At 39.3% G+C, this 27,744-nt stretch overlaps 1 protein-coding gene across 1 annotated transcript in view; it reads left to right on the top strand.

Moving 5' to 3' along the window:
* The window catches only part of SNX3 (sorting nexin 3), a 48,479-nt gene extending 21,136 nt beyond the window's left edge, over window positions 1–27,343 (top strand). Inside the window, exons 2-4 of the mRNA XM_056125115.1 lie at window positions 16,514–16,609; window positions 23,794–23,918; window positions 26,597–27,343. Coding sequence (XP_055981090.1) covers window positions 16,514–16,609; window positions 23,794–23,918; window positions 26,597–26,702 — 327 coding nt within the window. The 3' untranslated portion in view covers window positions 26,703–27,343. The remainder of the gene's footprint in view (window positions 1–16,513; window positions 16,610–23,793; window positions 23,919–26,596) is intronic.
* Window positions 27,344–27,744: the final 401 nt, after the last annotated feature.

Below are 27,744 nucleotides of genomic sequence, written 5' to 3'. Positions count from 1 at the left end.
TATCTAGAAAGAAAGATAACCTAGAATTATGATTTATTTAATTTACCAAGGCAGTCAGCCTTCTATAGTTATGTATCTTCTTGGGCACATAGCCTCTCTATAGAAATTTTAAAACCTTGATGTTATTTACAGTCTTAGATTTTGTTTTTTGGTGGGGAGTGAAGGGATAGCAATTGGGCCATACCTGGTAGTGCTCAGAGCTATTACTGGCTCTCTACTCAGGACTGACCCCTGGGAACCATATGTTTTAAGTGGAGTCCAACCACTGCCTGCAAGGCCAAGTACCTTAACCCCTGTACTACCTCTCCAGCCTGGGGTACTTTCCTTGACCGAGTAATTTCTGTAGCACTATAGCACTGTCCTCCCATTGCTCATCGATTTGCTCGAGCCGTCCCAATAACATTGTGAGACTTGTTGTTACTGTGTTTGGCATATTGAATATGTCACGGGTAGTTTGCCAGGCTTTTGCCGTGCAGGTAAGATACTCTCAGTAGCTTGCAGGGCTCTCCGAGGGGGGCGGAGGAATCGAACTCGGGTCAGCCTACCGGCCGCATGCAAGGCAAACACCCTACCTGCTGTGCTATTGCTCCAGCCCCAGGCCGATTAATTTCACCCTAAGGAAATTATATAAAATCCTAGAACATATCAGAATATTATGTAGCTTTTATCCATAGCATGCATCCCAGGGTCAAATAACTGGTTATTGAAGCAACTGGAATAAAAACACATCTGGTTCCAGAGGTGTGTGTCTAATCATTGTACTATACCACTTTTCATATTGATAATGTCTCTATACATCCATGCTAAATATATCAAATGAGATGTTAATAATAAAATACTAGGTGTTTATATAAAATGTGAAAGGATATATAGCAAAACAATACTATAGTGAACATGTATTCTAATTTTTATAGGAATGCCTTTCATAAATATACAGTGCGAACTTCCTTATATTTTCATATATGTGTTTTAGCTGTCTTATTTCTGCACTGATTGCCTTAGTACAGGTTTTCTTTTACTTAAACAGTAAAGGTCTGTAATGAATTATGGTTGTAACTGCATGTTGTAATTAATTCTTGAAAGAGATCCCTTTTGCCCATTTCTTTTTTTTCCATAATTTTATTTTTTTTCTTCTTATATTTATTTATTGAATCACTGTGGGAAAAGTTACTAAGCTTTCAGGTTTATGTCTCGGTCATACAATGATCAGACACCTCTCCCTTCACCAGTACTCATTTTTCACCACCAAAAACCCCAATATGCCCCCCTCCTACCCCTTCCAATGCCTGTGAGGCAGATGATTTCCATTTAACTCTTCTCTACATTGATTACATTCATTATTTCGACAAAAGATGCACCATTATTGTTTAGAATCTCCCCCCCCCCCCCAAAACAGTCAGAATTGCTGAAAAGGCATTGTGAAATACTTTGTTTCTATAGCTGGTTATAAGAATCATATAATCTCGCGTGGCCGCAATGGCGGCCTCGCGATTTTGGATTTCTGCAAAGAGCCAGATAATTATGAGATTGGTTTCTGTGCGTCTGGTGTTATGGCTGTGCCGGAGAGCCACTCGTGGGGGGCAACTCGTGACCTCGGTAGGGTGTGAAGGATGAGCTGGTACCGTCCCCCTTCCCATGAGTCTGCAGTTGCCCCATCACCACCAGCTCATACCTGGCTTTCCTATAATCTCTGAGACAGCGCCACCTTGCTGCTGGGGGGAGAAAAGGCGAAAGGGAGCAGGAAGGCATGGCGCCGTGGTTTAACGCATGGTCCATTCACTTTTCTGCCGCCTCTGGAGCCATGACTGTGCCGGAGAGCTGCTCATGAGGGGCAAAGGTAGTGTTCTTTGACAGCAGCTTAGGGTCACCTAAAATATGGGGCTAGTGAGGTAATATAGTGGGTAGAGTGCTTGCCTTGTTTCTCTTCTCACTCCAGGAGTGATCCCTGAGTGCAGAGCCAGGAGTAACTCCAGAGAATTAACAGGTATGGCCCCAAAATAAAAAATTGGTCTTATGCTATGAATAGGGAGTGTTCTTTGCATGAGCTTATATATAAATGTTCATGAATCAGTGAACAGATTTTCCTTTACAGTACAAGTATTACGCACGATTTCCTTAAAAGTTGCTTATTGAACACTTTCCTGAGTTTGCAGAGGAATCTTGTTGCTAAAGCACGAAGGAAGAATAAGCAAAAAAGTAAGGAATGATTTAGATCATATATTAAACCAGCATGTTTTCTTTTCTATTGTTTTGGATATTATACCATAAAGGATACTTCTTTTAAAATAAAGGGAAATTGTATCATTGAAAGTCCTTTTTTTTTTTTTAAAGAAAAGAAACTAAATACCTTGGCTCAGTGACAATCTACATTTCAAAGGTTTTCCAGACTAAAAGCTTATTCACTTAATTGACTTCTCCCTAGCCATAATTAGAGTTCATCTAGGTTATAAACCATATCTCCAGGTATTTATGCAGTTCCAAATTGGGTTAAACTGTTATCAAAAGTACTGAAGGAGGAGGTAATAGCTTAAGCACTTCTCAGCTTATCCTTTATATCTAGATGTAGATATTTGGAGAAATGCAGCCATTTAATAAGAACTGCAGTGGGGCATCCACTTACATCTCTTAGGATCAGTTGAATAGAGTATAGTCTATTGAGTGTACTTTTGATGTTGTTGCCAGTCTCTCTCTTTAAATGTATACATGACACTATCTGAAGAAATACTAGAAACACTTAGTAAACATTTTTATAATATCTATTGTTAGCCTGTATTCATGTGACCACATTTTGAAGTTTGGTTTTCTGCTTGACTATCAGTGATAATCAAGTTACATATAAAGTATCTGTGAGCTGCTGACTTTAATAGGTCAGTCTGTGTAATTAAGGGTAAGACCCAGCTTTTTAAAGAACCAGCAGTGTAGCAGTTTCCTCTCTTAGACTTGTGTAAGAGCTCTCATGATTTCTGTGTAATGCCCATTTTATTTTTGATGATTTTTATTCTACAGGAATAATGATCCTTTCTGGGAAATAGTTGTTTTCTCTGTTAAATAAATAGCAGCTTAAGAGCATCCAGCTTTGGGCAGGAGAGATAGTACAGTGAATTTATTTTGCGTGATGGTAACCCAGGTTGGATCCAGCACCTCCATATGGTTCCCTGAGCACCACCAGGAGTGACCCAAACACAAAAACATGGGTTGGGGTGAGCTTTACCTGGCTTCAAGTTTATCAGGACTGGGATGGGGGAGAAACCATGTGCTGGGGATTAAACCTGGGACTACAGAACAGAGTATGTGCTCCAGCCTTTTAAGAAATCTCCCTGTTTCCTGAAAAGATTTTTAGTCTCTCATTCTTTCTATTTTTCAAATGTTCAGGTATCCTATCTTAACAAATCTGTTTGTTATAGTTTCTTTGTTTTTCTTTTCTTTGTTTTTTGTTGTTGTTGTTGTTGTGAGGGGTACACCAGAGTGCTAGAGACACTTCAGAAGAGCCAAGGTGATGCACGTGGTCCTGCAATGGAACCTAAGGTTTTACCTGTGCAGGTCATGTGCTTTACCGCTAAAAGATAAGCATGGGGTGGGGTAGGATCATCATTCCATGGCAAAGTACATTCTCTGTAAAAAAAAAAAACAACTAAGGTACAAAAAACCGTGTGGATTACTCCTACAGATTTCTGTGACTTCAAGGGAGGTACAATTGTGAACATATTGTACTTATATGTTCATTTTATATTTGGCATATAGTAAGATTTTTTGGGGGGAAGTGGGGAGATGAAGGAGATTTGAGCCACACCTGTCTGTGTCTAGGGTTACTCCTGACTCTGCATTGAAAAAATCTACTGACGCCACCTTAATGACGCTGATAACTAATTCTTGTACTTTTTGTTGCTATGCATGGTAAGGACTTCAGCATTCCTGCTTAAAATGCTCAGTGTGGATTGCTTATGAAATAACAGACAAACTCAAATGTAGAATGTATATCAAATACCTACCCCAATCTTTAATTATCAATGTGTTGAATGGTAAAAAGGTGATGTTCTAGATAAAGGAGACTAAAAAAATAGCAAGGCAGGATTGAGAAAATGACTCAAAGAACTGGAGCACATATTTTGCAAGCAGGATCCTTGGGTTTGGTTCTGGCACTGCATGGTACCCCAGCATCTTCAGAAGTTCATCCCCCTACCCACACTCCCACCTGCATGGGAAAAAAAGGTAAGACACTAGTTCTTAGATTCTGGTTTTTCTTCTATTTGTTAGGGGGCCACATTTCATGATACTGGAGAACCACCGTGATAAAGCAAGCATACACAACCCTTTGCACTCTCTCTCCAGCACCTGACCTTTAAAAATATATTCCCATCCCTCTTCCCTACTTGGTGTGGTGATGGTAGTGGGAAGTTGGTCAAGGTAACTTGTGGGGATCTCGTACTTGGTTGCAGTGCTTATTTACTCAGTGGGGCATGTACCTTTTATTTATGTTGAGAGGGAGCTCTCAAGAGGTGCTTAGAGTGCCCCAGGGCTGTTCCTGGTGACACTCTGCCAACCTGGCAGGCCCCCAAGGTTGCAGGTGCTACTCACCTGTTGTGGTGGCAGAGGTACCTGTTCGCATTGGATTCTTGGGGAATGTGTGAAAGATTATAATGCAGATCACCAGCTGTCTTTGATGTTAGTCTTTTCTGTCATTTAGTTTTTGGGCCACACTTGGTTGTGTTCAAATTATGCTACTGGCTCTGCTCAGGGATCACTCCTTAACTGTGCTCAAAGCACCACATGTGGTGGTGGGGATCAAACTGTAGTTGGGCAGTGTGTTAAGTCTTTACCCTAACAGGGCACCTACTTTATTCCACTGTGCTATCCTTGTACTCCCAAGGTTTTGATGTTGGGGTTTTTGTTTTGCTTTTTTTTCCTTCTTCTGTATTTTGTTGTTTCTTTGGGTTTTGGATTTTGTTTCTTTGGTTTCTTGGTTTCGCGTTGATTTGGGAGGCTACTTCCATTGGTGCTCAGGGATTATTACCAGCATGTTGCTTAGGTTCACACCAGATAGTGCTTGCAGAACAATGCAGTGCTAGGGAAGGCAGACAGAATTTATACACTAGCCCTTTAAACTCTCTTCAACTGCAAGTTCTGTTTTTAAAACATACAGGATACTATTGGGACAATTAATAAAATTTGAATATGGATTGTGTATCTAAAATTAAATGTTCTCTGCATTTGGTTTTATAAGAAAATGCCCTTAAGAATTGAATATTGGGGCTGGAGCGATAGCACAACCGGTAGGGCGTTTGCCTTGCACGCGGCCAACCCGGGTTCGATTCCCAGCATCCCATATGGTCGCGTGAGCACCACCAGGGGTAATTCCTGAGTGCAGAGCTAGGAGTAACACCTGTGCATTCCCGGGTGTGACCCCCCCCCCAAAAAAAAAGTTGAATATTGAGGGTTTGGGATGTGGCTCAGTGTAGTTTATATACTTGGCCTTATATGAATGAGGCTTAATTCCTAGAGCTGTTCTTTAGAGGAGGATAGGAAGGAATGAAATGGTCACTGAAGTACTTGGTGATAAAGGGTCCTGACATCTTCAGTTTACTCCCATTATTTGTAAATGTCAGAAGATTTACAAAACAGATGTAACAGTAATAGTTGGTTAGAGGTCTAGGAAAGTAATATTAGAACTACATGTAAAGTAAACTAGGTAATAAAAGTAGCTTAGATTTATTGGAAATTATGGACGCTAGTCCAGTTTTAAGCATTTTATTTCTTGAGGGGAGAACCCACTTAGCATTGCTCAGTGATTGCTCGTGGCAGTACTCTGTGTGCCTTGCAGTGCCAATGCAAACCTAGCTTCCTTAGCCTTTTGAGCCATCTCTTTGGCCTGCATTACCTCTTTTAATCACTACAGCATTCGCCTAGGATAAGATTTAAAACATGATCTTCCAGAATTACCATTCTAATTCATTTCAAAATAATGATCCTTTGTTTTTTTTTTCTTCGAATAGTAAAGAAATCCTGTTGGTTCCTTTAACTTTTAAGCCACCATTTTCAATAAATTTGTACATAATTATCCACAGTTATGATCCTCATTGTAGATTAGCAAATTGAGAAACAGATGATCTTGCCCCAGGTCACATAAACTAAGTGCTGTTGCTGGAATTTGAGCCTATATAGGGACTGAGCTCTTAACCACTATTCTAATAAAGGATATTAGAAAGTTTGTACTTTTATTTTGAGTGAATCTCTGAAATTTAGAAGAAAATAAGAGTTGGCAGGGTTGCTAGCTTTGATTTTCTTCCTCCATAGAAGGAATTGTATGATGCATCAAAAGTTTTATTAAACAAGATACTAAAAGTCGTTTTTTTTTTGTTTGTTTTTTTGCTTTTTGGGTCACACCCAGCAATGCTCAGGAGTTACTCCTGGCTCTGCGCTCAGGAATTCTCCTGGCAGTGCTCAGGGGGCCATAGGGGATGCCAGGGATCAAACCTGGGTTGGCCGCGTGCAAGGCAAATGCCCTACCCGCTGTGCTATGGCTCTGGCCCCCAATAAAAGCCATTTTTTTAACCACCATTTCTATAATTGAAGCATTCAAATGTCATTTATATTTTCTGTATATTTTCTCTACTTCATTTATTTCCACAAATCTTTACTTTTTTTCTTTTGTTCTACTTGGTTTTTGCTCAGTTCCCCCTACCCCTACCCTACCCTACCCTACCCTCAGTGCAAAATTAGGGGTTTTGGGGGGGTTTTCTTTTGGGGGGTGGGGGTAGCTGGCCATACCCAGATGTGCTCAGGGATTACTCCTGGTGGGGCACAGGGAACTATATGGGGTGCCAGGGATTGAACCAAGTAGACGATATGCCAGGCAAGTGTCTTCCCTTCTGTACTTCTCTGGCCCTTTTTAAAATTACAGACATTCACAGCATAGATCTCCCTCAAAGACTACTTTCATTGCTCATTGAATCACCTTTTGAACTAGCCAGATGAGATTTGGTAGTTAGTTGTATGTGCATTAATTTGGGAAATTTATTTAAGGAACCGATTTTTCATAGAATTGAATTTCATTAATCTGAGGTGAGACCTATCATTGTTACTGGTATTTGGCATATTGGGTACGACACAGGGAGTTTGCCAGACTCTGGGATGGATCTCATTCTCCTAAAGAGCCTTGAATATAATCTCAGGGCTAGGATGAAGGAGACGTTACTGGGGCCTGCTCAAGGCAATCGACGATTAACAGGATGATTTATGGTTTGTGAATCTGAGGTAGGTCTCATAAGAATGTTTTTTTTTTCTTGTTTTTAAATTTTAAGACTACCCAGAATTGAAAACATATTGAACTACAATTCTTAGCCAGCTGGCCTGGCAGTTTAACATGAAGGCAGTTCAGTGTGGTGCTGCTCAGGCCCTGTGGTGCTGGGAATTGTGCTTGGGAGTCTCCAGGGCTGTTCCTGGCCCTGCTCGGGGAACTATATGGTGTAGGGGATTGAAATGGGTTAGTTGCATGCAAGCTAGGCACTTTGACTGCTGTAATCTATCCACAAAGGCATATTTTGAAATAAAATCATTTCACAGAGTGGTTGGATTCCAGGTAACTAATGAAAGTTTCTGAAGGATGATAGTTACACTTTTATTATTGATTTTTGTTAATGTAACAATGACATGTCTTGGTGTAGATATTTTTGCATTTAGAAGTCTGGATATTCATAAGATGTATTTTTATTACAAGTTCTTACCTTAAATTTGGGAAATTCTCTTATTGTTTCTTTAACTAGACACTGTAGTCCCCTCTCTTTTCTCACTTGACTTTTTGGTATATCCATTATCCTTATGTTTCCTGTTCTACTGGAATCAGATAGTCTTCACAAAGTTTCTTCATTTTTTTTTTGTCTTTTCTTTTTTTGTGATGCCACAAATCAAAATCAAACCCAGAGCCTCACAACCTCAAGCAAAGTGCTCTATACTTCCTGGCCCCTCCTCATTTTTCCTTTTTTGGGGGAAGGGGGGCTTTTTGAGTCATATCCAGTGATGCTCAGGGGTTACTCCTGGCTCTGCACTCAGAAATCACTCCTGGCAGTGCTCAGGGGGTGATAGGGGATGCCAGGGATTGAACCCAGGGTCAGTCACATGCAGGGCAAAACGCCCTTCTCACTATTCTATTGCTCCCAGTCCCTCTTCATTTTTCTTAAACCATCGTTCTCTTCTTCCATTTGAGTCTTTACTGAAATTTTACTAGGATAATTTTCTCTTACTGTGGGACTGAATCTGCTTGTTAGGATTTTCTATGGGTGTTTTTATTTTGTTCATTTTGTTTTCATATTTAGTATCTGAAATTTTCTAGTAGCTTTCATCTCTTTGGTGAAGACTTATGCATTTCCTTTTTTTTTTTTTTTGGTTCTTATTCTTTTAAAATAGTACCAGTTCTTTGATGGTAGTTACTTTACATTCATTCTGTTAAACTCCAATTTTTGTATACTTACTGTTGTATTCAATATGCCCAAAATAGTAACAAGTCTCAAAATGGAGACATTACTGGGCCCACTCGAGCAAAAAATGAACAACGAAAAAAAATTATTTGTGAAGAATCTCTTTCCTGGTCTATGGCCATACCACCCTGAACGTGCCCAATCCCATCTGATCTCGGAAGCTAAGCAGGGTCGGGCCTGGTTAGTACTTGGATGGGAGAATCTCATTCCCTCCCTCCCTTCCTCCCTCCCTCCCTCCCTCCCTCCCTCCTTATTTTGTTGCTTTGGGGCCACACCCCATGGTGCTCAGGGTTTACTCCTGGCTCTGAATGCAGGGATCAATCCTGCTTGACTCAGGATTATTGCCTGCCTCCCTCCCTCCCTCCCTCCCTCCCTCCCTCCCCTTCCTTCCCTTCATATTTCCTCTCTCCCTTCCTCCTCTCTCTCTCTTTCCCTCTGTCTTTTTTTCTTTGGGTAAATAGACCTAGTGGTGCCCAGTTATGGTTGTGCCCTATGAGTCATGCAACCCCAGGGAACAAACATAGGCTCTCATACTTACAAGGCATGTGCCCTGCCATTTGAGCCACATCCCCTGCATTTTCCGAGATTTGAAAGTAGGAAGAGGTCTCAGTCCACCACAGCCTATTCTAATCACTGGGTTCAAAGTCTGATTGTGATAATTAGTTGCAGGCAGTCACATGAATCTGCCCCTTGCCTAGGAAGGAGGTTCCCGTATTCAGAGTCTAGCCTATCTTCAAAATTCTCTGCACTACCTGCCATACTATCTAAGAACACTAGGACTTCGGCCTTATGTAGTTGTGTGGTTCTTCCTGACTTCTATTAAAGAGGTCCTTGAAGCCCTGGGTCTCCCAAAAGACTAGGCCTTTTCCCTGCTTAAACTGCATTCCAGTGTTTCTGCTGAACCAAGGGACAGGTTTCTTTTAAATTGTAAACTCATTGTATTCTTATTTTATTTCATTTTTTATTTAATAGGGTTTGGAGGTTGGCAGGAGCAATAGCGTAGCGGGTAGGGCGTTTGCCTTGCACATGGCCTACTCGGGTCCAATTCCTCTGCCCCTCTCAGAGAGCCCAGCAACTAACCGAGAGTATCTTGCCTGCACAGCAAAGCCTGCCAAGCTTACCATGATGTATTTGATATGCCAAAAACAGTAACAAGTCTCGCAATGGAGACATTACTGGTACCCACTCAAGCAAATCGATGAACAGCAGGACAGTGCTAACAGTGCAGACAGAGTTTGGAGGTAGACCACACCTAGCAATGCCCAGGGCCTACTCCTCACTGTGTACTCAGGGATCCACACAAAGCATTACTGGGAAACCCTCTGTAGTGTCAAGGATCAAATCCAAGTTTACCGTGTAATACCCTAGTCACTGTACTGCCTTATCCACAGGTTTTTTACTTTTGTTTTGGGCCCCACCTGGTGGTACTCGGGACTTAATTAATCCTGGCTCTGTCTCAGAGGTTACTTCTGGCTGTATTCAGGGGACCAAATGGGATGTTGGGGATTGAACCTGGGTCAGTCACTTGCAAGGTGCCTTACCCTCTTTACTATGTCTCCAGCCCCTGTATACACAGTTTTTTTTGAGATGGTTATCTCTTTGCCCTCACTGTCACTGTCATTCAGTATCTGCCTATCTGACAGGTGAGAATGGGATCTTACTTTAACCAATGTTTCTTGTATAAGTAAATTTGAACATTGGAGGCTGGAGCGATAGCACAGCGGGTAGGGCATTTGCCTTGCATGCGGCCGACCCCTGGGTTTGATTCCCAGCATCCCATATTGTCCCCCGAGCACCACCAGGAGTAATTCCTGAGTGCAAAGCCAGGAGTAACCCCTGTGCATCGCGCGATGTGACACAAAAAGCAAAAAAAAAAAAAAGAAGAACATTGGCCAGTAGCTGTTTACCCTGTGTTCTTCCTCTTTTGTCAGATATCCATTTTTTTTTATTTTAAGCACTGCGGTTTACAGTACTGTTAATGACAGGATTTCCTAACTGCAATGTTCCAATACCATTTCTGTCCATAGTTGTTGCTCTTCCCTTGGTAAACTCAGATCATTCATAATTCTCTTTCATTGGTTTCTAAATTTACATTTTAATGAAATTACCTCTTTATTTTAGATTATTTACAGTTCATTTACAGTAATATACATGTTGCAAATATTTTTTACAACTTGGTCCTGTTTTTTAACTTAATTATGTATAATTTTTGGTATTTTTAACTGTATTTATTTACTACCACACCATATTTAATAGAGAAATATGTATATGCCTCGGGGCTGGAGCAATAGCACAGCAGGTAGGGCATTTGCCTTGCATGCGGCTGACCCGGGTTGGATTCCCAGCATCTCATATGGTTCCCCGGGCACCGCCAGGAGTAATTCCTGAGTGCAGAGCTAGGAATAACCCCTGAGCATTGCCAGGTATAACCCAAAAACAAAAAAAAAAAAGAAAAGAAAAGAAAAATATATATATATGCCTCTCGGAGAGCCCAGCAAGCTATTGAGAGTATTCCACCCGCAAGGCAGAGTCTGGCAAGCTAGCCGTGGCATATTCAATATACCAGAAACAGTAATAATAATGGGTCTCATTCCCCTGACCCTGAAAGAACCTCCAATACGTTGGGAAAGATGAGTAAGGAGAGGCTGCTAAAATCTCAGGTCTGGGATGAATGGAGACGTTACTGGTGCCCACTTGAGTAAATCAAACAACAAACGGGATGACAGTGATACAGTGATTTATTTATTTGGTATATTTAACTATGTAAGTTTACATACAGCTTTAAGCCTTTTTAATATAAGACCCAGGAGTGCATCCTGTTCACTATTATATTCTTTACTGTATCTGGCACTGTGCCCTTTTGTTATTGCAGTGCAGGGATGGGGTGTGAGGGAAAGCACTCTGCCATGTGATCCTAACTCCAGGGTCACATCTTGAAAGGGATCAGAGTGGTGCCAAATCCAGGATCTGTGCTTTTTACCACTTGACCACATACATTCCTAGCACGGTGCCCTTTTATAGCACACTACTCCAAGCTAAAGAGTAGTTGACTCTTCAAGGTAAGCCAGGTGTGGTATTGGGAAAACTGGTCAGACACATGCCAAAAAATGAATGCTGCACACAAACGTCAAGTGAAAATGGATTGAAGACCTCAATATCAGACTTAAATCCATGAGTTACATTGAGAAAAATGTAAGCAGAGCTCATCATAACATTAAAGCTAGAGAACTCTTTTAAGGATGAAACACCACTGACCAAGCAAGCAGAAGCAAAGATAAGCAAATGGAACTACGTTAAATTAGAAGATTTTGCATATCAAAAGAAATGATGACCAAAATACAAAAGACATACCACAGACTGGGAGAAAATAATTGCCTGCAACTCATGTTGATAAAGAATCAGTATTCAAAATAGATAAAGCACTGGTAGAACTTTACAAGGTAAAAAACATCCAATCCCATCAAAAAATGAGAAGAGACAAACAGAAACTTCCTCAGAGACATACAGATGGCCAAAGGACATATGAAAAAAATAGCATCATTCATCATCAAAGAAATGGAAATCAAAACAATGAGATGTCCCCTCACAGCAGAGACTGGCATATATTTTAAAAAAAGAGGAAGAAGTAGTAGTTTTGGCATGGATGCAGTGGGGTAAAAGGGGTGCTCTCATTCACTGCTGTCAGGAATCTTGACCAGTAGAACCATTTTGGAAAACAATTAGGACAATATCTCAGAAAACTAGGAATTGAAATTTCTTATGATCCAGCAATTTACACTCCTTGAAATATAACCCAAGACCTAAAAACATAAAAGACATATACAGAAAACACATTCATGCCCCTATATTCATTACAGAACTATTCACAATATCCAAAATCTGAAAGCAATGCTGGTGCCTAAGAACAGATGATTAAAGAAACTGTGGTTCATGTACACAATGAACTACTACTCAGCCATAAGGAAAGGTTCGATCATGCATCTTGCTGCCATGTGAATAAATCTGGAGAGTATCATGACTAGTGAAATTAGGAGAGAGAGATACAGAATGATCTCTCATATCTTGGTTATAAAGAAGCATAGTAGAGGAATACCAGATGTCCAAAGACAAAAAAGACAGCATGAGAAAGGTTGTCAATAGGAAGCTTACCACTGGGGAAAGGGAGATAGAATACATGATACCCCATGAGCAACAGTATTCTAAATCACAGAGCCAAAATGCCTGCCACAGAGGCAGCAGTGGGGTGGGAGGGAAACTAGAGATATAGTGGAAGGAAATGGGCACCGTTAAAGGCAACATTGTTGATTGTGTGCCTGAAACTCAGTAATGAATAACTTCCCAATTCTTGGTGACTTGATATAAAATCTTTTGAAAAAAGAATAGTTGGCTCCTCAAAAAACTATAGGGAAATTTTTAAAAAATTATCCTTAAGTCTTTTTAAGAATCAAAAATAAGTCATTTTATAAGAGTTTTAAATTGAGGGCCCAGACAAACCACAACACCCAATAAGAAAGAGAGAACAAAAGGAAATGCCCTGCCACAGAGGCAGGGGGGGATACTGGGATCCATGGTGGTGGGAAATGGGCACTGGTGGGGGGATGGGTATTTGATCATTGTATAATTGAAAACCAAGCATAAAAATTTTTAAGTCTGCAACTGTACCTCATGATGTCTCACTAATTAAAATTTTAAAAATAAATAAATTGAGGGCCCAGAGCAATATTACAATGGATAGGAGCTTGCTTTGCACATAGCAGACTCAGGTTTGACCCCTGGTACCCTGTATGGTTCTCTGAGCTCCACCAGGAGTGATCCCTGAACAACACCAGGTGTGGCCCCAAAACAAAACAAATTGATTAAATTGAAAAGTCATTTGTGATAATCAGGAAGAAGTTAGCAGACTGCTCTAAATAATGGGCAAATTAACAGTAAGGATTACTTGACATGATTTATAGAATTCTGAAGTAGACTTTATATATGTTATAGTCATCTGAAAAAATACGCACAAATATAAAAGGTTGTGTTTAGTTTAAGAAAATTCTTGATATTGTCATTCTTTATTACTCTTATTAAACTGTTAGCAAATCATAGAAAGGAATGGACTTTTTCTTCCCTCCCCTTCTATTAAGGTGAGAGATATAATCATGATTGTGTCAAAAGTTCAAAAGGGAAAATGGAAAGTAAAATGAGCTGAATTGGCAGTCTTCCCTTAACATTGTACCTGTAAGCTTGATATGTTGTTTCAGAGATTAACTTTATAGACTTCCGTACCCAGAAGTATGAAAATTCGTAGGGAACTCTTTTCACAAGCTTGATCTTAACATATTGAATAAAGAGAGCAGCTAATCCCTTTTGTAAAGTAATTTGAGAGGAGGGAATTCGAAATGTAAAATCTCACCTGCAGAAAACACTCAATTCTGTAAAGACCTTTCTATCTTTAGACACTTACAAAGACTTAATATTTTAATGCGGAAGGGTGAACTTGGTTAAAAAGCCAATGGGTGAAATTAGAGAGAAATAATCCAGTACTTTCTTTCTGGGAATTATCATCCTACTCTCCAGGGGACCTAATTTTGTTCTCTGCAGGGAATGAGGATACCCCTTTGTACAGCAAGCCAGCATCTCTAAATATAAGCTTGACTTTTAGTATAATAAGAGTCTTGTTAGGTGCAATTTTGCTCTTAGTCATTAATACAATGAACAAATGTTGTGGTTACCTGGGAAAGAAAATTCAAGTGCTTTTAAACCTCTTGTGAGATTTGGTTTCTTGATTGAAACCTACACACTGTGCCCAATAGCATCTGTAAAAAGATTTCAAGCTATAAGGTGTACAACATAGAGAAGTTAATACACTTTGAGAAAAATAGAGACCACTAAAAAATGAGTTTAAGGTCCTGAATAAAAAGCTTTTCTTTTTCTGAGTGACAATTACCAATGGCATTAAACTTAACAAATGATTGGAATTTTCTTCTGAGTATAGTGAATTTTACGTAATGATAATATTGGAAAATAGAAAGCCAGTTTTCCCTTCTGATGACACATCACCTTCATTAGCAAAATGGTTTACAATTCTACTCCTGCAAAGACTGAATTAGGAAAGACTACAATATGACAATATATGTATATTAGATGGAATTTTTAGTATGCTCTAGCCTTAACTGATTTTTTTTTGTCCCTTGCATACTTTGGATCTTATTAGAATATATTCTTGATAAAATAATAAAGGTATACAACTTTTGTTAATAATTTCTAATTATAAACCATTTCAATTTGGATTTGGTAGTATATTTTCTCTATAGGTAAAAGTGAAAATAGAAGTTATTCTTGTTACTTTTCAGGTGGTTTGTGCAGTCTCATTAAAGACAGTCTGGGGGCTGGAGCAATAGCACAGCGGTAGAGCGTTTGCCTTGCACGCAGCCAACCCGGGTTCGATTCCCAGCATCCCATATGGTTCCCCAAGCACTGCCAGGAGTGATTCCTGAATGCAGAGCCAGGAGTAAACCCTGAGCATCGCAGTGTGTGACCCAAAAAGCAAAAGTGAATGAATAAATAAATAAAAATAAAGACAATCTGTAAAAGTTTTCTTCCATACCTCTGTAACCTCAAAGTATTTGGTCATTGTATTTTCAGTTCTTAAACCTGCCCTCAGCTTACAAAACTGGATCTCTGAACTTGATCTAATTTGTTTGGCTCCTATAAGAGGAGTTGATATAGTCTCTCCTATTTTCCGGAATTTTGAAAGAGACTTCTAAGAATAGTACTTTATACATTTTTTTATCATGCTAGATTTAATCTAGTTACAACAAAATTTTTGTATTTTTTTAAAGGTAAAGCTATTCTTTCCCTTTGAGCATGGTTATATTATGCTATTGTCCAAGGATAGCACTCAACAATAGATGATTTTTCTCACTTTTAACTCGCTGAAATTTTTGTTTTTTGTTTTGCTTTTGAGCCAAACTGGCCATGCTCAGGGCTGACTCTTGGGTCTGCACTCAGGAAATCAATCCTGGATTGAACCCGATTGGCAAGCACCTAACCCACTGTTCTATCTCTCTAGCCCCTTCACCAAAACTTTTTAATTGGCCCATTTATAATGCCTAAAAAGCGTATGTGAAAAAATTTGTTTTCTTAAAAAGTTACTTTTATTATTGAAGGGGTTATTTAGGGGCTATCCCCTATAGAATTTGAGGCTGCACTGGCTACTTACATGGCCCAGGCAGTGCCAGGGATCTATGAACCCTTGTGTGGAAAGCATGTTTTCCAGCCCTTTGAGCTATAATCTGTCTCCCCCTGCTCCTATTTTTAAATTCAAAATAGTTTTTTTGGTGGGCCAAAGAAATATCACAGTGGGTAGGCTACTTTCCTTGCACATGACCGACCCAGGTTTGATCCCCAGTACATATGGTCCTTCAAGCTTGCCAGGGGTGATCGTTGAGTTCAGAGCCAGGAATAAGTCCTGAACATAGCCAGTTATGTGCCAAGCATCAAATCCAAGACCTTGCATATATAGCTAGAAAAATTACTGCTAAACTATTCCTGAATATTCATTTTAATAGTTGTTCTCTGGGCCTGGGAGCATGCTTGCCTTGTATGCTGGAGGCCTTGGATTTTTTTTTTTTTTTTTTTTTTTTTGCTTTTTGGGTCACACCCAGCGATGCACAGGAATTACTCCTGGTTCATGCACTCAGGAATTACTCCTGGCGGTGCTCGGGGGACCATATGGGATGCTGGGAATCGAACCTAGGTCGGCTGTGTGCAAGGCAAATGCCCTACCCGCCGTGCTATTCCTCCAACCCCTGGAGGCCTTGAATTTTAAAGAAAAAAAAAATTGGCTCTGTGATGTAAATAATGTATTTTCTGTTAACCAAATTTTATTTTATTGTAGTGCATTGTCATTTTAATAAACAATATGTTTTTCTTACCTAAAGTTAACTGGGCTTGTTGTATTATTAATTTGACAAACAGATTCCCACCACCTCTATCTTTTGAAGTTTCTGTAACATGCTTCATCTTAGGAGTTGTTTTTGTTTTTGTTGTTTCAGACAAATCTACCTATTTTCAAGCTGAAGGAATCTACTGTTAGAAGAAGATACAGTGACTTTGAATGGCTGAGAAGTGAATTAGAAAGAGAGAGCAAAGTAAGAATTATTTGTAATTCAACTTTAAAGTGAAAACAATGAGTTCAAATGTTTACTACATCTCTGAAAGATTTTGAGTAGAGTGCGTAAAAGGAAATATGATACCTTTTTCACAAATAGTTTGATTTCATCATATTCACAGAAGATGTAAGAAGGCTGTTTTTTTTTCTTATAACTTTCTTCCTTTTCTAATGCTATTTGAGGCCTTTGCTGACTAAAACTTGAATAATGCTCGTAGAACTTTCTTGCTATTACTTCCTTCCTTTCCCTTGTTTTCCCATTCCACCTTTCTCCCTTCATACGTCTGCCAAGTTTCTTTTCCTCTTTACAAGTCCTGTCAGTATATTTTCAGGTGTTGTTTTTTTTTTTTTAACTCAATAAATATATGACAAAAGTTTCATAAATCATTGTATACGGGATCTGTGTGAAATGTGCTGATATTTTTCTGATCAGCTTTTTGTTTTCTGTATTAACTAGTTTTAAAATTACATAATTTGATTGTCTTTGCAATAGGCCTTTTTTGCAGTGTCCCACTGGCCAGTGGTCCAGTATGAGGGCACTGTGGTGCGAGGAATTGCCGGGGCCACCCTGGCAATACTCAGACCTCCCAGCATTTCTCTCAGCGATGCTCAGGGACCGTGTAGTGTGACAGGATCAACAGGGTCTGTCCACATACAAGGCCTGCACCTTACCTCCTGTACTGTCTCTCAGGCTTGGCAGTTAGCCTTAACTAATGGTTTGCTACCTGTGTTTTCTTAGCTTTGAGTGCTAAAAATTACTTTTGAAGAAAATTTGGTAACATTCCCTTCAAAATAAAGTAGAAGAAAGGAAGTCATTCTAATTTTTCATTTTAGCCATATATCAGCATAAAAGAGCATGTTCAGAATAATGAAGGTTTTTTTTTTTTTTTAATTTTAAGTACTGTTCTGCAACTGTTTCTGGTAGGGTTTCATGGATACAGCATTCTAGCACCATACCCTCCCATCAGTCCACTTCCCTCCATTGTCCTGCTCCCCATCCTGTTACCCCTATGCTTAACTCTGGAGAACAATTCTCAGGGTCTATTGCTATAGGACATTTGTTATGTCCTTACTTTGTCTTTATATCCCACATATGAGAGAGATAATTCTGTATCTGTCCTTCTCCTTTAGACTACACTCAGCATAATACTCTACAGTTTTACCCCAGTGGCAGCAATTGCATGATTTTGACTTTCATTCATTCATTCATTCATTCATCATCCTGTTATTCGTCGATTGCCTCGAGCAGGCCCCAGTAACGTCTCTTTCATCCTAGCCCTGAGATGATATTCAAGGCTCTTTAGGAGAATGAGACCCATCGAATGTAGCCTGCCCACAGGGCAGAGTCTGGCAAACTCCCCGTGGTGTACCAAATATGCCAAATACCAGTAACAATGATGGGTCTCAATGATTTTGACTTTATTTTTTTTTTAATATATATTTTTCAATTTTTATTGAATCACCATGAGATAGTTACAAGTTTCCATGTTTGGATTACAGTCACACAATAATCAAACACCCATCCCTCCACCAGTGCACATTGCTCACCAGTATCCCCGGTATACCCTCCCTTTCCCTCCCTCCCCCTGCCTCCATGGCAGACATGATTCCCCAATCTCTCTCCACTTTTGGGCATTATGGTTGGCAATACAGACCCTGAGAAATTATCATGTTTGGTCCTTTATCTACTTTCTGCCCACATCTCGCATCCCGACCTATTCCTCTAGCCATCTTTTTCTTAGTGATCCCTTCTCTATTCCAGCTGCCTTCTCCCCTTTGTTCATGAGGCAGGCTTCCAGCTATGGAGCAGTCTATCTGTCCCATGTATCTACTATCCTTAGATGGAATTTGGCTTCATTTTTAATGAACTACAGCGAATTACAAAATAACAGGTAATTATGATTGAGCTTCAGGCATACAGTGTTCCCACAACTATCATTTGGATAGTGTCTACTACCCTTCACCATTGTTCCCTGTGTCATCATCCCCCCCATTGCCCCACCCACTCCCAGCCTGCCTCTGGAACAGACACTTTTCTCCCTCCACCATTGTCTATGTTCTTTTCCATAACTTTCCCCCTTTCCTGCTCTACCCCTATCCCAGTAGTAAGCTTTTCACTGAAGACCAGTTCTCTTGCTCTTTGTTTCTATTGTCTTTGGGGCTTTGTTATTCCCTTACAAAGTTTCCTTCTATCCTACATACAAGAGAGCTCATTCTATGCCTGACCCTCTCTTTCTAACTTCACGATACTTACCAGGTCCATCCATGTAACAGCAAATTGCATGACTTTATCTTTTCTTATGGTTTTCTTTATTCAGTCATCTGTCCTGAGACACTTGGGGGTTGTTTCCAGATTTTGGCTATTGTGAATAGTGCTGCAGTGAACATAGGAGTTCAGATATCTTACCTGGATTGTCCTTTTGGACCCTTAGGGTATATTCCAAGGAGTGGAATTGCTGAATCATATAGAAGCTTTGCTCGAGCGGGCCCAGTAACGTCTCCATTGGAGACTTTGTTGTTACTGTGTCTGGCATATCGAATACTCTCGGTAGCTTGCCGGAAGCTTAATTCCATTTGAGGAATGACCATATCTAAAAAGGTTGGGCCAGCCTTAAGTTGGGGGAAGTGATGCTTCTCATCTTCTTTTTCCTTTATCCCGAGGATTGCTCGGGCTGTTAGAAGTGTAGGAGGCAATGATTGTTCCATATGACTTTCAGGAGTATTAGATCTATTTCTTTGGAATATGTCAAAGGTATCCATATAGGGACAACATTAAATCTGTATAATGTTTGGGGGGCAGTTGCCATTTTGACAATGTTAATCCTCCCAATCCATGAACAGAGAACGTGTTTTTACTTCCTTGTCGCCTCTTTTATTTCTTTTTTTTTTTTCTAAGATACTTTATTTAAGCACTGTGGTTTAAAAAGTTGTTCGTAATACAGTTGTATTATGGGCTTTTGATGTTTCAGCACCAGTCCTACCACCAGTGACCTTTTCTCCATCACTGTCTCCAATTTTCAAATCATCCCCAAACCTGTTTCCTTAACACTCACACAATAATTTAATATTGCTTGTTACAATTTAATGGCTAATGGAATTATCAAAAATACTTCAGTAAAAGGAAATTTATAAAAAATTTTACGTCTCATCATGGGGCTAAGTCTGAGGATTTACTAATTTGCTTGTTGCTTCTTGAACCTTCTGTGTTAGTGTTTTTGTTTATTGAGTTTAGTTGGCGTCTGTGGTAACATTTCCATTTAATTTTGGTGTGGTCCTACTGGAATTTCAGTATTGTGGAATTTGAAGGACGCCCCAAAGTTTTCAGCCTGTAGACCAATGGATCCAATCCATGGATTCTTGCTGCTTGGATTGCATTTCCTCCGAGATTTAGTCATGAATCGATAGATCAGTACTGATGGGTGAGACATGCCAGCAGCTCTGGGAGTGTGGCTGCCAGGATTTCCGAAAGAATAGGAGTGGGAAATGGGCTCTTCTTCCCTTTTTTTTTTTTTTTAAGTTTACTTATTTATTTTGCTTTTTTGGGGTCACACCCAGTGATGCTCAGGGGTCACTCCTGGCTCTGCACTCAGGAATTACTCTTGGTGGTGCTTGGGGGACTACATGGGATGCCAGGGATTGAATCCAGGTCAGCTTTGTGCAAGGCAGACGCCCTACCCACTACTGTTGCTGCAGCCTCTCTTTTATTTCTTTAAGTAGAGTTTTGTAGTTTTCTTTGTATAGGTCTTTTGCTTCTTTAGTTACATCTGTTCCTCAGTACTTGATATTTTAATGCACAACTGTGAATGGGATATTTTTCAGTATCTCACTCTTTTCATTATTTGCATATAGGAACATCCATGGACTTTTGTGTGTTAGTTTTGTAGCCTGCCTCTTTATTATACAAATATATTACTTCTAGGAGTCTTTTAGTAGAGTCTTAGGGTTTTCTAAATATAGTATCATGTCATCTGCAAATAGAGTTTAATTTCTTCCTTTTCTATCTGGATGTCATTAATATCTTGTTGCCTAATTGCTATAGCAAGTACTTCCAACACTGTATTGAATAGAAGTGGTGAGAATGGGAAAACTTGTCTTATGTCTGATCTTAGAGGGAGGGAAGTCTTTAGTTTTTTTCCCCATCGAGTATAATGTTTGCTGTGGGCTTGTGGTAAATGGCTTTTACTATGCTGAAGAAAGTTCCTTCGGTTCCCTCTTTTTTTGAGAGTTTTTATCATGGGTGTTAGATCTTGTCAAATGCCTTCTCTGCATTTATTGATATAGTCATGGAATTTTATTGATAATGGTATATTATATTGATTTGTGTATATAATGCCATCCTTACCAAAGGTGAATCCCACTTGGTTATGGTGTGTTACCTTTTTGATGAACTGTTGGATTTGACTTGTTAATATTTAGTTAAGAAGGGGTCCTGACCTGGGCGCAAGATAGCAAGTCTAAGTGCAGGTTCCTAGCTACTTCTGAGACACTTTTGAGTTCCTGGCACTGGGACTAGGATTGGAGCAGAATTGGGTCCTAACCAGTGGAAGTGGGCTTCGCAGGAGTCCTGACCTGGAGACAAGATTGGAAGTTCTAAGTGCTATGATTTTGTCTTCTAATGAAGCTACTTAATTACTGCATTCTGGTAGGAAAGATGTGGATATACTAGGTGTTTTGAAAATGTAGATTAAAGTTTGCTTGGGGGATCTGGAGAGATAACACAGCGGGTAGGGCGTTTGCCTTGCCCGAGGCTGACCCCAATTCGAATCCCAGCATCCCATATGGTCCCCTGAGCGCAGAGCCAGGAGTAACCCCTGTGCATTGCTGGGTGTGACCCAAAAAGAAAAAAAAGTTTGCTTGGGGGCTCATGTCTGAAGCGTAACAAGCTAGCAGTGAAGGAAAACTTTCTGAATCAGGTAAGTATGCCTTGACATAAAAGCAGTATGTACAAACCATACTATTCCAATAAAATATATAAGAAAAGCGATTTTTTTTAATTTGGAGGAAATAGGTTTGAGGCTATAACCCCTGGTGTTGAGGACCTCTTCCTGGCTTCCTGCTGAGGAGACACTTTTGATGATGATCAGGGAACCACAGTGTTGGGGATCACGTTGGGCTTGACTGAATGCAAAGAAAGTGCTTTATGCTGTGTACTATCTCTCCACCCCCACTCCGAGTGTGTGCCAGGGATCCCATCTCAAAGTCCAACCTTTTGAGCCCAGGTCCCTTCCTTTATGACTATATTAGTGTGTGTGAAGTGGTATCTTCAACATGTTTTGTTGTTGTCACAGCACTAGGGATCAGATTCAGGATTTCTTACATACAAGACTTGCATCAAACTTACTGCCTTTACCACTAATTATCTCTGAGCCCCTCAATGTAATTTTTATTATTTTTATTGATGGTAATTATGCTGAATAGCTTCCTATGTACTTACTAGCCATTTATCTATCTTCCTTGGAGAAAATGTTTCTCAGATTGTTTTCCGTATTAATTGAAGTATTTTGTTGTACTGAGTTAGTACTTAGACTATGTATTTTTAAATGATTTAAATCTTTTTCAAATTATGTTATATTAAAATTTCCCATTCTGTAGTTTGCTTCTCAGTTTATTTGGGAGGTATGGTGGAATGGTCATATAACTTGTGCTCAAGGCTTACTCCTGGCCCTGCTCACTGATCTGTTTAAGTGGCCCAGGCTTTGATCCTATCCTTAAATGATCTCCATCCCTGTTTCTAACTTTCTTAATGGTGACCTTTGAAATAAAATCCTTCCTTTAAATATTAGACCAGGTAAGTAGCTAAAGGGTGTTCACCTGGTATGTATGTTTTATTTATATTTATTTCATTGTTGCTAAGAAAAAATAATCTATTTTCTTTACAAGTACTATAGCAACACCTGATAGTGCTCAGGGCTTATTCCTGGCTCTGTGCTCAAAGATCACTCCCGGTAGGACTCAGGGAACCATATTGGGAAACCAGGGATCCATCCCAGATCAGCCATGTGCAAGGCAAGCTGTACTCCAGCCCCTAGAGAAATGTTTTTATTTTATAGCTAGATGTGGTGTTTAGTGAGTAGTAGAATATTGTAAATATTCAGCAGTCTGCCACTGCACCTCATAGGTAAAGGTAAAAGGTAAAGGCCCTCCTGTTGATCATCGATTTGCTCGAGCGGGCCCAGTAACGTCTCCATTGGAGACTTTGTTGTTACTGTGTCTGGCATATCGAATACTCTCGGTAGCTTGCCGGGCTCTCCGAGAGGGGCAGAGGAATCGAACTCAGGTCGGCCATGTTGGCTGCTTGTAAGGCGAACGCCCTACCGCTGTGCTATCGCTACCCGTGACATATTCAATATGCCAAACACAGTAACAAGACTGCACCTCATATAAAAAATTATTTGGTTCAGTACGTATGGTGCCTTGGTTGAGAAATCCTAGGCTTGAGAAACTAAAATAAACTCTGATATAATTAGCTCTGTGCTATTTCATTTAAATATTTGCATTCTAGATAATTGCCAGAGAGAATTATATCTATCAATAAAAGTGGACCTTAGAGAATAGATAGACTTTAAGAAGGAAAACTTGAACTGCCATAAAGCATGGAGTGGAATAAATGAGCGGTCTTAGAGTTAGAATAAGGTTTTGGGAGAAAGTTTAATATTTTAGAAAATGGAAAGTAGCAACAGGAGAAAAATACAAGTGGGAAAGACTAATTTGCAAGTGGTATGGAATGGATGTAATTGACCACAGAATTCTAATCTATCAGAGAGAATATCATTATTTTATTATTTGAGTTGATTCTGATTTCTGTAGTCTCCTTGTCACAGAGCATAATTTTTCCCAATGGGCACAAAAATTGCTGAGGGGCATAATATCTCTTTTTTTGTTTGTTTGTTTGAATGTTCTCTTTGTACACTTGTGCTTTGATAATTTCAGAGAAAATTATAATTAAGCTGTGTCTTGCCATCAAGAGACTTTGGTCTGATGAGCTATTCTGCATTTGGCTATCTTGCTTTCAAAACATTGAATCTTTTTTCAAATTTTTTTTATTAATTCCCCTTAGGATTTAAACGAGTTTTATAGTGGTAGATTCTCTTTGTCTTCATGTTGTGCTTTTACAGATTTTCATAGCTCAGTTCATGTATTTGTGAACTTTCTTATTCTGTTTAGGTTGTAGTTCCCCCACTCCCTGGGAAAGCTTTTTTGCGTCAGCTTCCTTTTAGAGGAGATGATGGAATATTTGATGACAATTTTATTGAAGAAAGGAAGCAAGGACTGGAGCAGTTTATAAACAAGTAAGTTCTTTTCCCTCAGATGTGTGAATGAACAATGTCAAGATAATTTTAGGTGATTCCTAGTAATTTAGGTATTAAAAAACTATAGCTTTTTCTTTGGGTCATTTCCTGACTTTTTAGATTACTTAAAGTAAGAATATATATTAGGCCAAATAGTACATGTTATATAGTAACACACTTGAGTGATTGAAATGAATATCTTTGTGTTGACCTAAGTTTTTGTGTTTTCCTTGGTTAATTTATGCAAATTACATTTTAAATTACAGCATTTAAAAAATATGGTTTTACTTATTCTGATTTAAGGTATGTTTTAGCATGAACAATAAGACAATACACTTGTAATCATTTTGTTTGATTGCAGTAGTATTATCAGCTTGTCTTAGGAAAAGGTGCACATTTTAAATTTTTATTGCAAAATGTAAGAAAAGATGAGTTTGTTCTTTTAATTTGAAACCTTTTAAACTCAGATAAAATTTTCTAGTTCTCAGGGCTAGGGATTAGGCCCAAGTATATTTACCTTGCATGTATAGGGCCCTGAGTTTGATACCTGGCTCACACATCACTATGTGTGGCCCCTAGAATGATACAAGTTTCTACCCTTTTTTTTTTTTTTTTTTTTTTTTGACACGGTGGCGGCCCATACACAGCATTGCTCAGGGCTTACTCCTGTCTCTGCATTCAGGAATTATTCCTGGACGACTTGGGGTACTATAAGAGAATCAACCTGGGTCTGCCACATGCAAAGCAATTGCCCTACCCCATCATACTATCTCTCAAGCCTGAATTTCTATTTCACTGGAAATACAGGTATTTCTTAAGACCAAGTAATAAGGAAACTTATCTGAGGAAAGGGTTTACTGCGTTGGCCTTAAGTTTTACCCATTATGATTTGATCCTAGGAAATGTAGTTGTGTGGTTGTGTGAGCTTATTTCATTATTTTTTTTTAAGTAGGGGCCACATTCAGCATTGCTCGGGGGGGAGGGGGGTGTTGATGTTCAACTCACCTGTGTGGTACATTGGAAGACAAAATAAAAAACTAGACAGTATTATGGAGACATGGCAATGCAAACTGGCGAGGCATGTGTTCTGCCACTGGAGTTACCTGCTCAACCTAATATTTCTTTGGGATTCACACCCAAGTGCTCTGTGCTTTCTCCTGGTTCTCTGCTCAGGGATCACTCTTGCTGGGCTCAGTATCATGCTGGGGATGAAACATGGGTGTAAGGCCCATTGTACTATCTTTCTAGCCCCCCAGTACTTCTTTTTAATTTAGTGATTTAAAAATCTGTGATGGTAAATAGGAAAAGTTGCATTGTTTTATAAATATTATTGTACCCAACCTTCATTGTCTTTGGAGGGTGTGGGGAGGGGGCCTCCCCAGTAGTCCTAGGGAGGCTTCTAGTGCCTGGGATTTTGAACTATTTCCTAGGCCCCCTTTGTTGTGCAAGCCCCTAACCCGATTTGGGTCAGATCTGGTTATGCTCAAGGAACCATGCAACACAAGAATCAAACTTATGGCTCCTATATGTAAATCATGCACTCCAGTCCATAGAGGCATCTCCTGAGGCCTCTTTATTATCTTTTAATAAAAGTACTTAAAATGCAATGCTAGCTTAGATATTTTTAAGTTCTGAAAGAGATCTTATTGTGGTTTCTTTGTTTTGTTTTCTCTATTTGGTGGCGGGAAGGTTTGAACACACCTGTTAATAAGCTCAGAAGATTCTAAGGTCTTTGTTTAGGAGTGTCCCCTGCCAGTGCTGAGGGACCTCTGGCAAAGCAAGCACCTAAACTCCTGTACTAACCTATGATGGAAACGTTTGAAAACAAGCAAAAACGAAGCAAGATAACAGCAACCAAAGTGACTCAAAACAATTGGGCCTATTAGTTTTGGGGGCTTTAAGTTCCTTGCATTTCTAACTCTAATCTTTTCCTTATTCAAAATGAATTTTTTTTTAAATTTTATTAGTGAAACATCATGAGGTGCAGTTGTAGACTTACGAATATTTGTGCTTGGATTTCAATTATACAATGATCAAATACCCATCCCTCCACCAGTGCCCATTTTCCACCACCACGGATCCCAGTATCCCTCCCATCCCCCACCCCCATCAAAATGAATTCTTGGAGCTGAGAAATCATGATTAAGGTACATGCTTAGCTAGCATGCTAGGCATACACCCGACCTGGATTTGATCGGTGGCACCACTTGGCCTCTCAAGTATCACTAGATATATCCCTGGAGACTACCACATACTCCTCAGGTAATTCCCAGCACTGCAGGGCTGGAGTAGCACCGCTTTTTGGGCTCAAACATTAAACTACAAGTATGGATCCTCTGAGTTTCAATAAAGAAATGGGAGTTCTTAGAATGTATATGTTTGTAACATTGAAATTCATTTGGATTTCTTAGGTCTGCACCAATATGTAAAGAAACTAAATGTGTATGTAGGTCAGAAGCTAGTGATTAAATGTTTTCTAATTTATACTAGTGAAGTAAAGGAAGGAAGATATATCATTCATTGAAAGAACATAGCTTTATGAGCAGTGCAGAGGCAGAATAGGACTTAATATAGCTAACCTACTATATTTTACATGTTTTCTAATTTCAAAGTATGTGTGTGGTACCTTATTTACTTTTTACACAATATTGGGCTAAATTTATATTTTTCATTCCTAGGGTCGCTGGTCATCCTCTGGCACAGAATGAACGATGTCTTCACATGTTTTTACAAGATGAAATAATAGATAAAAGCTATACTCCATCTAAAATAAGACATGCCTGAAATTTGGCAAGAAGGAGCAAAAAAACTTTCCTTGACTATTAATGATTCGTATGCACCAGTGAAGAAGTTGTAACTAACTTTTAGCATGCTGCACAGAAACTGGTATAACATGCCTTCAGTATACTAACACTCATATGCTGTTCTGTTTTGTTTTGGCAGTTGACAAGAAGTTAATTTGCTTTGGTGAGAATCCCTCATTCCAGCCTTTATCTAGAAATAGCTCTTCCTTGCTGTTTGGTGGTGCACACTCTAGCCTCAAAAACCTGTTACTCCAGTCTAATCTGCAGTGTCCTAACTAAAGTTACTGACGTGGTCTTCTCTGCACAGTTGTTGTGTCATATTTGCTTCTTCAATCTGATTACAGCTAGAACATTTCTCTGATCCCCTTTCTACTACATGATGTCACTTGACCTAAGGTATGTGTAGGAGCACTACACCATTGGTTCCCAGTACCCTAGATGTAAGATACACACTTGGGTACAGAAAGTACCTCCCTTCAGGCTTTACTACCCTTTGTGTGAAAGATCAATGAGGGAAATCTTTATATTCTGTATAAAAACAAAATCAAATTTATATACTAAAAATCATTTGTCTAAAATTTTAAGTTGTTTTCAAATAAAAATGCATTTCTGATATGCACTTGATTGTATTGCCTCTGGCTTTTCTTTTTCAGTTTATGGCTTTACTACTTAATTCACTTGTTGAGAAGGATTATTTACTAATTATATACTCCTCGTTCCTGTAACTCCATTCCTCTTTAAACAGCCGTGATATCAAATATGCCACCACCCTTTGAATGGGGTATTTTCTTTTAAATGACAAAAAAAAGTGATATACAAAAAAAAGCATTCCTTAAGGCTTATTGAGTCGTTATGAATCACTTTGTGTGTTTGAAAAATGCTTTATAATCTCAAGTCAGTCTTGTTAAAAGGCCTTTTAAGATAAAGTCAATACCCTACCTCCTGTTTTCTTCAGAGGAATTTTTTTCGTAGCTCACCTGAGTGACTTGTTTAAACAAACTTAGCCAAGGGTATAATAACTG

The sequence above is a fragment of the Sorex fumeus genome, unplaced genomic scaffold (genome assembly GCF_029834395.1).
Source record: "Sorex fumeus unplaced genomic scaffold, SorFum_2.1 ptg000054l, whole genome shotgun sequence".
Lineage (NCBI taxonomy): Eukaryota > Metazoa > Chordata > Mammalia > Eulipotyphla > Soricidae > Sorex > Sorex fumeus.
The sequence above is the reverse complement of the archived record's forward strand: the minus strand, read 5'-3'. Positions and strand labels throughout refer to the sequence as shown.